This window comes from Erythrolamprus reginae, chromosome 10 (assembly GCF_031021105.1).
Source record: "Erythrolamprus reginae isolate rEryReg1 chromosome 10, rEryReg1.hap1, whole genome shotgun sequence".
Classification (NCBI taxonomy): domain Eukaryota; kingdom Metazoa; phylum Chordata; class Lepidosauria; order Squamata; family Dipsadidae; genus Erythrolamprus; species Erythrolamprus reginae.
Window position 1 is genome coordinate 48,738,806 of NC_091959.1, and position 12,697 is coordinate 48,751,502.

At 44.2% G+C, this 12,697-nt stretch overlaps 1 protein-coding gene across 1 annotated transcript in view; it reads left to right on the forward strand.

The window, feature by feature from the left end:
- Positions 1-12,697, forward strand: part of KNTC1 (kinetochore associated 1) — a 105,468-nt gene that overhangs the window by 45,518 nt on the left and 47,253 nt on the right. The window contains 7 exon segments of the mRNA XM_070763296.1: positions 4,215-4,504; positions 5,790-5,962; positions 7,253-7,350; positions 9,742-9,883; positions 10,073-10,132; positions 10,761-10,924; positions 11,702-11,806. Of these exon segments, the coding sequence (XP_070619397.1) occupies positions 4,215-4,504; positions 5,790-5,962; positions 7,253-7,350; positions 9,742-9,883; positions 10,073-10,132; positions 10,761-10,924; positions 11,702-11,806 (1,032 nt within the window).

Sequence of the window (12,697 nt, forward strand, 5' to 3'; positions counted from 1 at the left end):
AGTCCCCATCCCCCTGACAGCCCATGGGGGGGCGGGGGCGGGTAGGCGCCGACAGTAGAAGGCGCTGCCCCCGCCCGATCCGCTCCCTCGCCTCCTCTTCCGCCGAAAGAAACGCGCCGAAGCTGCCTGCTTAAAGCTCGCATTGCTCCACCCTGCTTCGTCCTGCCTGTAATCCTCCGTTGTGTTTTCGGGGGGGGGGGGGGGAAGTGGCGGGAAAGCCCTGTGCTGGCCAGGAAAGCCGGGTTTGCTTTCTGTGAAAGCAGCGTGCCTTTTAAACACGCTGCTTTCCTGGACCTCTTTCCTGGGGGGGGGAGGGGAGTGGCCTCCTCCTCCCCCCCCCCCCCCAGGAAAATGTTGCAAGAAAGCAGCGTGTTTAAAAGGCGCGCTGCTTTCACGGAAAGCAAACCCGGCTTTCCTGGCCAGCACAGGGCTTTCCCGCCACTTCCCCCCGAAAACACAACGGAGGTCCAGGATGACAGGCGAAGCGGGGTGGAGCAACGCGAGGCTCAAGCTGGTACCGGAAGACCTCCGTTGTGTTTTCTGCTGGGGGTGGGGGGCAGGAGGACCTTCATGGCTTTTCCGGGCAGCTGGCTTGAGCCTTGTGCATGTCAGCAAAGCCGGAGACGTGGAGAGAAAGGAAAGAGAGGGAGGGATAGAGGAGAGGAAAGAAGGAGGGATGGAGGGAAGGGAGAGAAAAATGAACGAGAGGGAGAGAGAAAGGGAGGAAGAGAGGAAGGAATGAAGAGATAAATATAAAGGGAGAGAGGGAGGGGAAGGAAGGAAAAGAGAAAGAGAAAAAAGTGGAAGGAAGAGAGAAGGAAAGAAAGGGAGAGAGAAAGAAAGAAAGAGAGAAGACAGGAAGGAAGAGAGAGTGAGAGAGGGAAAGAAAGAAAGAGTGAGAGAGGAGAGAGGAAGGAAGAGAGAGAGAGTGAGAGAGAGGAAGAAAGCAAGAGAGAGAAAGGAGTGGAAGGAAGAGAGAGGGAGAGAGAAATGATAGAAAAAAGGGGGGAAGAGAAATGAGAAAATGATTGAGGCAGAGAATGACAGGAAAGAGAGAGAAACAGAGAGAGAAGTGACTCTTGATTTAAAGCATATGGTAAAAGCACTTAAATAATAACAGAGAAAAAAAACCCCAGCCCTCACCTGTTTTTATTAATAGTTATGTTTTTGGATTTGCTGGTTGTTTTAGTTTTAATAGTAATAGAGTTTGGTTTTGTTTTATTATTAATTTATTTTAATAAAAAAAGTAGAGATTTTATTTATTTATTTATTTATTTATTTATTTATACTTCTACGCCGCCCAGTCCCAAGGGGACTGCCGCTCAGACACTATACTTTTCCGCCGCTTCTTTCTTCTCCGCCTCGCCTCCGCTACTCCCGCTGCCACCTTTGCTCTCCCTGCCGGGGGTAGTCTTATACGGCGAGTATATCTCAAATTCTATATTTTAACTGGAAAAGTTAGGGGGTCGTCTTATACACCCCGTCGTCTTATACGCCGGAAAATACGGTATATACATTAAAAACACAACATATAAATACTTAAAGACACACCGTTAGACATACACACATTTAAAAACAGATATTCATTTAAATTATTTCTCATCCATTAAACACATTATCTCCATAATCATTTTGATGGCTATTACAGACAGTGGTACTGAAAAAAGAGTTAGTTCTGGTTATTTAATTTATATACATGTTTGTTCTGCTTTTAACCACCTGGAGTCAATCAATATTGCAATATCTCGGTTAATACAGATCAAATGGTTGATTATTGATCTTTAAAAGGTTATTATTTAAATAACTGCATCCTTCTAATTTTTATATCTATTCATAATTATATACTAATTTTGTTCTTTCCTTATTTCTAACCATTCATAAAATGCTTTAAAAGTTTTTTAATATCCTGAGTCTTCTTTGTTGTTTAATTTTAATGTCAACATATCTGCTTCATAATTTTCTTTGTTAATGTGTAATCGTCTGGTAATTCTTTTCGTTTCCAATATTGTGCTACTGTGATTCTGGCTGCTGTTAGTATATGCAATACTACATAATATTGGTTTCCCCCCTCATTTTTTGATCTATTATTCCGAGTCTACGGAGAGGGACGGCATACAAATCCAATAAATTATTATTTATTATTATTATTAATAAGATTTAAGATTTAATTGGATTTGTATGCCGCCCTTCTCCGAGGACTCGGGGCAACTCACAGCATGTACAGAAAAAACAGAAAACAGTATCAAAAATCCAATTAATAATACATTAAAAATAATCTTTAAAATTCTAATTAAAAAATAACTATCAATGCTATTCATTCAACAATAAAAATAAAAAGGCTTCTGTTTTTTAAATTATTTTTTCTTTCTCCTTCAGGAGAGTTTTGAGATCTGCATTTTGCCCAGATATATATTTTTTTTAATATCTTTATTGATTATTTACATTGATACAAACAAAGTGACATAAAACGAAAGCATACATACATACAAACAAGACAGAATAAAGCATTATGCTTTATACATTAAATAACTTTGATATCAGAACTTAGAATGGATACCTGCTATATAGCAGGATATTCTTTTTATTTGCAGCTTATTCATTTGCAATCATTTCAATTCCTGCTTACTAATACACATTAATCTCCTTAAACTATCAATATCTATTCCTCTGTGTTTGCTTTCGTTTCTGCTATATTTATTCTGTGGTATAATGGTTCATTAAAGCAACTGTATTTACATTTGACAAGAGTTTGTTTTCTCTCTCCATTTTTCTCCATTTTCATTTGAGTGTGTATTCACAATCAAGATTTTAATTATTTATATACATTTATTTTATTTTATTTTTTGGTTATCCAGACATATCAATACCATTGATTCAACCATCAGGCGGTAGGGAAAGCAAGTAGGATGCTTGGCTGCATAGCTAGAGGTATAACAAGCAGGAAGAGGGAGATTATGATCCCGCTATATAGAGTGCGGGTGAGACCACATTTGGAATAATACTGTGTTCAGTTCTGGAGACCTCACCTACAAAAAGATATGAATAAAATTGAAGGGGTCCAAAGACGGGCTATAAGAATGGTGGAAGGTCTTAAGCATAAAACGTATCAGGAAAGACTTCATGAATTCCATCTGTAGAGTCTGGAGGACAGAAGGAAAAGTGGGGACATGGTCGAAACATTTAAATATGTTCAAGGGTTAAATAAGATTCAGGAGGGAAGTGTTTTTAATAGGAAAGTGAACCCAAGAACAAAGGGACACAATCTGAAGTTATTTGGGGGAAAGATCAGAAGCCACGTGAGAAAATATTATTTTACTGAAAGAGTAGTAGATCCTTGGAACAAACTTCCAGCAGACGTGGTAGATAAATCCACAGTAACTGAATGTAAACATGCCTGGGATAAACATCTATCCATCCTAAGATAAAATACAGAAAATAGTATCAGGGCAGACGAGATGGACCAGGAGGTCTTTTTCTGCCGTCAGACTTCTATGTTTCTATCAAACCCTTCATGGCACCGGGCCAGAATATCTCAGGGACCGCCTTCTGCTGCACGAATCCCAGCGACCAGTTAGGTCCCACAGAGTGGGTCTTCTCCAGGTCCCGTCAACCAAACAATGTCGCTTGGCGGGACCCAGAGGAAGAGCCTTCTCTGTGGCGGCCCCGACCCTCTGGAACCAACTCCCCCCAGAGATCAGAACTGCCCCCACCCTCCTTGCCTTTCGTAAGCTGCTTAAAACCCACCCCTGCCGCCAGGCATGGGGGAATTGAGATACCCTTTCCCCCTAGGCCTTCACAATTTTATGTATGGTATGTTTGTCTGTATGATTGGTTTTTATATAATGGGTTTTTTTAAACTGCTTTTTAGTATTGGATTTTGTTGTACTGTTTTACTGCTGTCGTTAGCCGCCCCGAGTCTACGGAGAGGGGCGGCATACAAATCCAATAAATAATAATAATAGTAATAATAATAATAATAATAATAATAATAATAATAAATAATAATAATAATAAGCTAATGAGATTCTTTTTAAACTTTTTTAAATATTTTAAATTTATTTGGATTTGTTACGATTTGTTATATTTTGCTGTGAGCCGCCCCGAGTCCGCGGAGAGGGGCGGCATACAAATCTAAATAATAAATAAATAAATTAAATAAATAAATAAAAATAAAAAGGCTTCTGTTTGTTTATTAATTTTTCTTCCACCTTCAGGAGAGTTTCGAGATCTCCATTTCGCCAAGAGATCTTTGCGATCCTTCACAGGCGGCTCAGCTTCTCGAAGACCACATCCAAGCCTACGAAAAAGCAAGGAGTCGCAGGAATCGGCAAGGGGAAGGCGGGGAGACCAAGCCGGGAGATCCCGGCATGAAGAAGGAGATGACCCAAATGAGATTGTACCGACTGGGGCTCCTCCTTCAAAAGTCAGAAGTTGAAGTGGGGTCCCAGTTGGCTCTCCGAGCGTTAGACGATGGGCAGGTCGAAGAGGCGCTGCAGATATGCAGGTGAACAAAAAAATAAAACCCGGGTTGCGGCCGATGGCTTGATAGTTATCGATACGTCTGGAGGCTTTGCCTATTGTTAATCGTCTTGAGAGGCCTGGGATTGAGAACCTAGGACAACAGAGTTGGAAAGAAGTCTTCTACTCCAAACTCCTGGGCCAGTAAGACACCCTCTACCATTTCAGACAAATACTGTTTCCCTCAAAATAAGACATTTTGGAGAAAATGTCTTTAGGCTTTTGAGCGCATGGTAATAAGGCCAAGCGCTTATTTCAGGGTTCAAGAAAATAGAAGGCAGGATCTTATTTTGGGGGAAACATGGTAGATAGGTAGTAGATAGGTGGATAGATGGATAGATAGATGAAAAGAGGGAGGGATGATAGATACATAGAAGATAGATGGAAGAGAGGTGGGTAGGTAGATAGGTGGATAGATGGATCGATAGATGGAAAGGGGATGGGTGATAGATACATAGAGTATAGATGGAAGAGATGTAGGTAGGTAGATACCCTGTTTCCCCCCAAATAAGACCTCCCCTGATAATAAGCCCAATCGAGCAATTTGAGTGCATGGCAATAAGGCTAAGTGCTTATTTCAGGGTTCACAAAAATAGAAGAGGGTCTTATTTTCAGGGAAACATGGAAGGAAGGAGATAGATGGACAAGTGGATGGTGATAGATAGATAGATAGATAGATAGATAGATAGATAGATAGATAGATAGATAGATAGATAGATGTAAAGATGGATGGATGATAGGTACATAGATAGATGGAAGATAGCTAGGGAGGTAGGTGGATGGATGGATGATAGGTTGATAGAAGATGGATGGATGTAAAGATGGATGGATGATAGGTTGATGGAAGACAGACAGACAGACAGATAGATATAGATAATAAACCCAATCAAACTTTTGAGTGCATGGCAATAAAGCCAAGCGCTTATTTCAGGGTTCAAAAAAATAGAAGACGGGGTCTTATTTTGGGGGAAATATGGTCGATGTTCAATCTCCTTTGATGGAGTACCCAGAACGTCTGGAGGCAAGTCATTCCACTGGTTTAGACCTTGGAGGTCTTCTAGTCCAAGCAGGAGGTCCAATAAGACAAACCATGATCCAATTCCTTCTGCAAGGCTTCCAGGGATGGAGATAACCCACTGGTTAATTGTTCCCTCTGTTAGGAAATTTCGGTTCCAGGTTGCTTCCCGGCTTGATTAGTTTCCACCCGTTGTTTGTTTTCTTGTCTTCTGGTGCTCAATTCCTCCTTTTATTTTTCCCTTCATCCGTTTAAGTTACTTTTATGAATCCCACCATAACGAAGAGGCGGGAAGGCTGCTGTTCCTGGTGTCTCAAAAGCTTTGTCATATATTGAGCTCCAATAGTCCCACGGTGTTGCCAGATGGACAAGGTCTCCCAGATACCATCTGCCGAATGGCTTATCAAGCAGCTACTCTCTGCGGTCCAGGTAAGCGGTTAGAAATACTTTCGCTTGTGGACTTCTCTAAATAACTACGTCGTGATTCTCAGGTTTACCGTATTTTTCAGAGTATAAGACGCACCTTAGTTTTTGGGGGGAGGAAAATAAGGGAAAGAATCTGGTTTCCAGGTATTCATCTGGCTAGCGTCCTTAGTCTGGTCAGCGTCACATTATTTTATCCCCTTATTTTATTGGAATGGCAATTCTGTGTTAGCAAAAACTTCAGAAGAGAAGGATTGAGGGGTTGTGAAATGGGTGAACAGTGCGGTCGGGCGGTAGGAAAAGAGAGTCTGCGGAGAGGGGTGCCATACAAATCCAATAAATAACAATAATAATAATAATAATAAGTAGGATGCTTGGCTGCATAGCTAGAGTTATCACAAGCAGGAAGAGGGAGATTGTGATCCCGCTATATAGAGCGCTGGTGAGACCCCATTTGGAATACTGTGTTCAGTTCTGGAGACCTCACCTACAAAAAGATATTGACAAAATTGAAGGGGTCCAAAGACGGGCTACAAGAATGGTGGAAGGTCTTAAGCATAAAACGTATCAGGAAAGACTTCATGGACTCCATCTGTATAGTCTGGAGGACAGAAGGGAAAGGGGGGACATGATCGAAACATTTAAATATGTTAAAGGGTTAAATAAGGTTCAGGAGGGAAGTGTTTTTAATAGGAAAGTGAACACAAGAACAAGGGGGCACAATCTGAAGTTAGTTGGGGGAAAGATCAAAGGCAACATGAGAAAATATTATTTTACTGAAAGAGTAGTAGATCCTTGGAACAAACTTCCAGCAGACGTGGTTGGTCAATCCACAGTAACTGAATTGAAACATGCCTGGGATAAACATAGATCCATCCTAAGATAAAATACAGGAAATAGTCTAAGGGCAGACTAGATGGACCAGCAGGCCTTTTTCTGCTGTCAATCTTCTAGGTTTCTATCCCCTGGTTAGGGCTTTAAAAATACTTTATTTGTACAGAAATAAAACTTGCGGGAAGTTCGAATCCGAGAGATGTGATCGCATATGACTGGGGTCCCCAAACTTGGCAACTTTAAGTCTTTGTGGACTTCAACTCCCCGAATTCTCCAGCCCAGCATAGCTTCCTGGAGTTGAAGGCCACAAGTCTTAAAGTGGTCAACTCTGGCCTACGATCGGTCATCTTCGCCGCCTTTCCTAAAATTATATTTTCCCCGGGATGAAATTTAACCTGTCGGGGGACGATAGAAAAGGTCTTCCATTTTAAAAAATATATTTATTCTTCTCCTCTCCACCAGATCTTTTCCTAGATAGCTTGGAGTTTTGTAAATACACTTCATTTGCTTGTGAAATTTATGCCAAGTGCCAAATGGAAGATTTTGGATTCATACCACAGGTAAAGGTGTGATTGTTCAGTTTCACTATACAGCGGTACTTTCTACTTACGAACTTAATCCGTTCCATGACCAGGTTCTTAAGTAGAAAGGGTTGTAAGCAATTTTCCCCATAGGAATCAATGTAAAAGCAAATAAGGCGTGCGATTGGGGAAACCACAGGGAGGGTGGAGGCCCTGTTTTCTCCCAGGAGATTCCTAGAGAGGCCCCACGGAGGCTTCTCCCTGCCTTTTCTGCCCTGTTTCCCCCCAGGAGATTCCTAAAGCAGCCCCATGGAGGCTTCTCTCCGCCTTTTCTGGCCCTATTTCCTCCCAGGAGATTCCTAGAGAGGCCCCACGGAGGCTTCTCCCCGCCTTTTCTGGCCCTGTTTTCCCCCAGGAGATTCCTAAAGCGGCCACATGGAGGCTTCTCTCCGCCTTTTCTGGCCCTGTTTCCTCCCAGGAGATTCCTAGAGAGGCCCCACGGAGGCTTCTCCCCGCCTTTTCTGGCCCTGTTTCCTCCCAGGAGATTCCTAGAGAGGCCCCACGGAGGCTTCTCCCCGCCTTTTCCGGTTACAGTTTCCTCCCAGGAGATTCCTAGAGAGGCCCCACCGAGGCTTCTCCCCGCCTTTTCTGGCCCTGTTTTCCCCCAGGAGATTCCTAAAGCGGCCCCATGGAGGCTTCTCTCCGCCTTTTCTGGCCCTGTTTCCTCCCAGGAGATTCCTAGAGAGGCCCCACGGAGGCTTCTCCCCGCCTTTTCTGGCCCTGTTTTCCCCCAGGAGATTCCTAAAGCGGCCCCATGGAGGCTTCTCTCCGCCTTTTCTGGCCCTGTTTCCTCCCAGGAGATTCCTAGAGAGGCCCCACGGAGGCTTCTCCCTGCCTTTTCTGGCCCTGTTTCCTCCCAGGAGATTCCTAGAGAGGCCCCACGGAGGCTTCTCCCTGCCTTTTCTGGCCCTGTTTCCTCCCAGGAGATTCCTAGAGAGGCCCCACGGAGGCTTCTCCCCGCCTTTTCTGGCCCTGTTTCCTCCCAGGAGATTCCTAGAGAGGCCCCACGGAGGCTTCTCCCTGCCTTTTCCGGTTACAGTTTCCTCCCAGGAGATTCCTAGAGAGGCCCCACGGAGGCTTCTCCCTGCCTTTTCTGTCCTGTTTCCTCCCAGGAGATTCCTAGAGAGGCCCCACGGAGGCTTCTCCCTGCCTTTTCTGGCCCTGTTTCCTCCCAGGAGATTCCTAGAGAGGCCCCACGGAGGCTTCTCCCTGCCTTTTCTGCCCCTGTTTCCTCCCAGGAGATTCCTAGAGAGGCCCCACGGAGGCTTCTCCCCGCCTTTTCTGGCCCTGTTTCCTCCCAGGAGATTCCTAGAGAGGCCCCACGGAGGCTTCTCCCTGCCTTTTCCGGTTACAGTTTCCTCCCAGGAGATTCCTAGAGAGGCCCCACGGAGGCTTCTCCCTGCCTTTTCTGCCCCTGTTTCCTCCCAGGAGATTCCTAGAGAGGCCCCACGGAGGCTTCTCCCCGCCTTTTCTGGCCCTGTTTCCTCCCAGGAGATTCCTAGAGAGGCCCCACGGAGGCTTCTCCCTGCCTTTTCCGGTTACAGTTTCCTCCCAGGAGATTCCTAGAGAGGCCCCACGGAGGCTTCTCCCTGCCTTTTCTGGCCCTGTTTCCTCCCAGGAGATTCCTAGAGAGGCCCCACGGAGGCTTCTCCCTGCCTTTTCTGCCCCTGTTTCCTCCCAGGAGATTCCTAGAGAGGCCCCACGGAGGCTTCTCCCCGCCTTTTCTGGCCCTGTTTCCTCCCAGGAGATTCCTAGAGAGGCCCCACGGAGGCTTCTCCCTGCCTTTTCCGGTTACAGTTTCCTCCCAGGAGATTCCTAGAGAGGCCCCACGGAGGCTTCTCCCTGCCTTTTCTGCCCCTGTTTCCTCCCAGGAGATTCCTAGAGAGGCCCCACGGAGGCTTCTCCCCGCCTTTTCTGGCCCTGTTTCCTCCCAGGAGATTCCTAGAGAGGCCCCACGGAGGCTTCTCCCTGCCTTTTCCGGTTACAGTTTCCTCCCAGGAGATTCCTAGAGAGGCCCCACGGAGGCTTCTCCCTGCCTTTTCCGGTTACAGTTTCGGAGGCTGGGGTTCTTAAGTAGAAAATGATTCTTAGGAAGAGGCAAAAAAATCTTGAACATCCGGTTCTTGTCTAGAAAAGTTCGTAAGTAAAGGAGTTCTTAGGTAGAGTCACCACTGCATTCTTTGTATAAGTTTGCAAGTAGAGGTAGAGGTACCACTGTATTTACTAAGACGTTGTCCCTGGTGGTTGTGCCTTAAGAGGGTTTCAACTGTGTCCTTTATAATTAAAAATAAATAAATTAAATTAATTAATTTTAGAAAGGAAAGTGCTTGGAGACCTCTTGAAGCCCAAGTGGTGTCTCTCTCTCTTTAGCCAAGGTCTCTTGATACCGATAAGGATCCTTATGGAGACTGGACGTTTGAGGATTTCTTTACTGAAGACGGGGCCGTTCTGGACACTCCCACCGTGCTTCCTTTCGCCTACAAAATCGCTTCCTCCTTTGTGCCTCTGAAAGGTAGGTTCAGCCTCCTCCCAACAAAGGTTAAAAAATAACCACAATAAAATCTTCTCCCAACATATTAAACATATTCAAAAAAGGGAAAAATAGATCCAACTCTTCTCTTCTCTTCTCTCCTCTCTATTCTTTCTCTTTCTCTTTCTATTTATTCTATTTATTCTGTTCCTCTCTTCTCTTCTCTTGCAGAATGGAACCCTTCCCCTCCTCTGGAATCTGTGAGCCTGGCGCATTGTCCATTGGAACAAGGTACTCCAGGTTTACGTAGCAGACCGAGCTGTCTCATAGTTATGTGGACTTCAACTCCCAGAATTCCCTAGCCAACCATCTCTCTCTCTCTCTCTCTCTCTCTCTCTCTCTCTCTCTCTCTCTGTCTATCTATCTATCTATCTATCTATCTATCTCTATCTACCTACCTACCTACCTACATCTATCTATCTATCTGTCATTATCTATCTATCTATATCTACCTATCGACCTACCTACCTACCTACCTACCTGCCTTATCTATCTATCTATCTATCTATCTATCTCTACCTATCTACCTACCAACCTTATCTATCTACTATCTATTTCTATCTACCTACCTACCTACCTTATCTATCTATCTATCTATCTACCTATCTATCATTATCTACCCATCTATCATTATCTACCTATCTTAATCTATCTATCTATCTCTATCTACCTACCTACCTACCTACCTTATCTATCTATCTATCTATCTATCTATCTATCGCTACCTACCTACCTACCTTAAATATCTATCTACCTACCTACATTATCTATCTCTCTATCTCTCTCTCTCCCCCTACCTACCTATCTATCTATCTCTCTATCTATCTATCCATCCATCCATCCATCCATCTTGCTGTAGATACAAACCACGGCCATTTGTTCAAGAACATGATCTTCGCTCTGCTTACCAGCCTCCAGGAAGGCAGCCAGTACGAACTGGCCTTGGGGCTCCTCTCCTACTCTTTCAGCTCCCTCATTCAGCACACCACCTCCAACAACATGGATGTCGCTCTAAGTGGAAAGGTGAGGAAGCCCCTTTGGCATCGCGGTTGAGTCTAGAAAGCGGGAGATGGGGAGTTCTAGTCCCGCCTTAGGCATGGAAGCCGGCTGCGTGTGTTTGGGCCAATCACCAGGAGTTTGGGAGTTCTCGTCCCGCCTTAGATATGGAAGCGGACTGCGTGAGTGTGAGCCAATCAGTCACCAGGAGTCTGAGAGTTCTAGTCCCGCCTTAGATATATGGGTCATTTTTTGTCAAGTGGTCCAGGTGAAATTGAAGCCTTGTTTGAAAAGAAACCATCACAAAAACAACACATATGATGGGAAATAAACATGTTCTTTCTAATGAAATAAAAATGAAGGTGATTGAAGGTGAGAAAACGGAGAGCGATAAAAACCAACGTGCTCTTTCTAATCAGGATGATTGAAAGTGATGAAATGGAGCTCTCTGTTTTCTCACCTTCAATCATCTTGGTTTTTATTTCATTAGAAAGATCATGTTTTCCCCCCTATCATATATGTTGTTTTTGTGATGGTTTCTTTTCAAATAAGGCTGCAAAAACCAGTCAGGTGGACGCCTGGTCCACTTGACAAAGAATGACCCGTATGAAAGCTGATTGGTTGACTTAGGGCCCGTCCCTCCTTCTCAGCCCAACCCACCTCGCAGGGAGGTTGTTGCAGGCAAAATGGGCGGAAAAATGTGTTGGATATGTTTGCCGCCTTGCACGTCGAAATAAAACGGCAGGATGTCATTATTATTTTTAAACGTGCTGTGGTTCCGCTTCCTCGTTTTGTGTCCGTCAGCTGCACGACCAGAAGACGCTAAACGAAGCACGCAGGTTCCTCCTGGCCGTGAAGCAGAATTCAACCTTACACATCCAGGGCATCGTGACGGCTCTGCTGCACAAGGTGAGTTTGGGGAAATGGTTTCATAGAAACCTAGAAGACTGACGGCAGAAGAAGACCTCTGGGTCCATCTAGTCTGCCCTTATACTATTTCCTGTATTTTATCTTAGGATGGATCTATGTTTATCCCAGGCATGTTTACATTCAGTGGCTGTGGATTCTTCCTTCCTTCCTTCCTTCTCTTCCTTCTTTCTCTTCCTTCTTTCCTTCCTTCTTTCCTTCCTCATTCATAGAAACATAGAAGACTGACGGCAGAAAAAGACCTCCTGGTCCATCTAGTCTTCCCTTACATTATTTCCTGTATTTTATCTTAGGATGGATATATGTTTACCCCAGGCATGTTTCAATTCAGTGACTGTGGATTCTTCTTTCCTTCCTTCCTTCTTTCTCTTCCTTCTTTCTTTCCTTCCTCATTCATAGAAACATAGAAGATTGACGGCAGAAAAAGACCTCTTGGTCCATCTAGTCTGCCCATACACTATTTCCTGTATTTTATCTTAGGGTGGATCTATTTTTACTGAAAGAGTAGTAGATCCTTGGAACAAACTTCCAGCAGACGTGGTTGGTAAATCCACAGTAACCGAATTTAAACATGCCTGGGATAAACATATATCCATTGTAAGATAAAATACAGGAAATAGTAAAAGGGCAGACTAGATGGACCATGGGGTCTTTTTCTGCCATCAGTTTTCTATGTTTCTATGTTTCTATGATTATCTCGGGAATATTTCAATTCAGTTCCTGTGGATTGACCAACAATGTCTGCTGGAAGTTTGTTCCAAGCCTCTACTCCTCTTTCAGTCAAATGATATTTTCTCACGTTGCTTCTGATCTTTCTCCCAACTAACCTCAGATTGTGCCCCCTTGTTCTTGTGTTCACTTTCCTATTAAAAA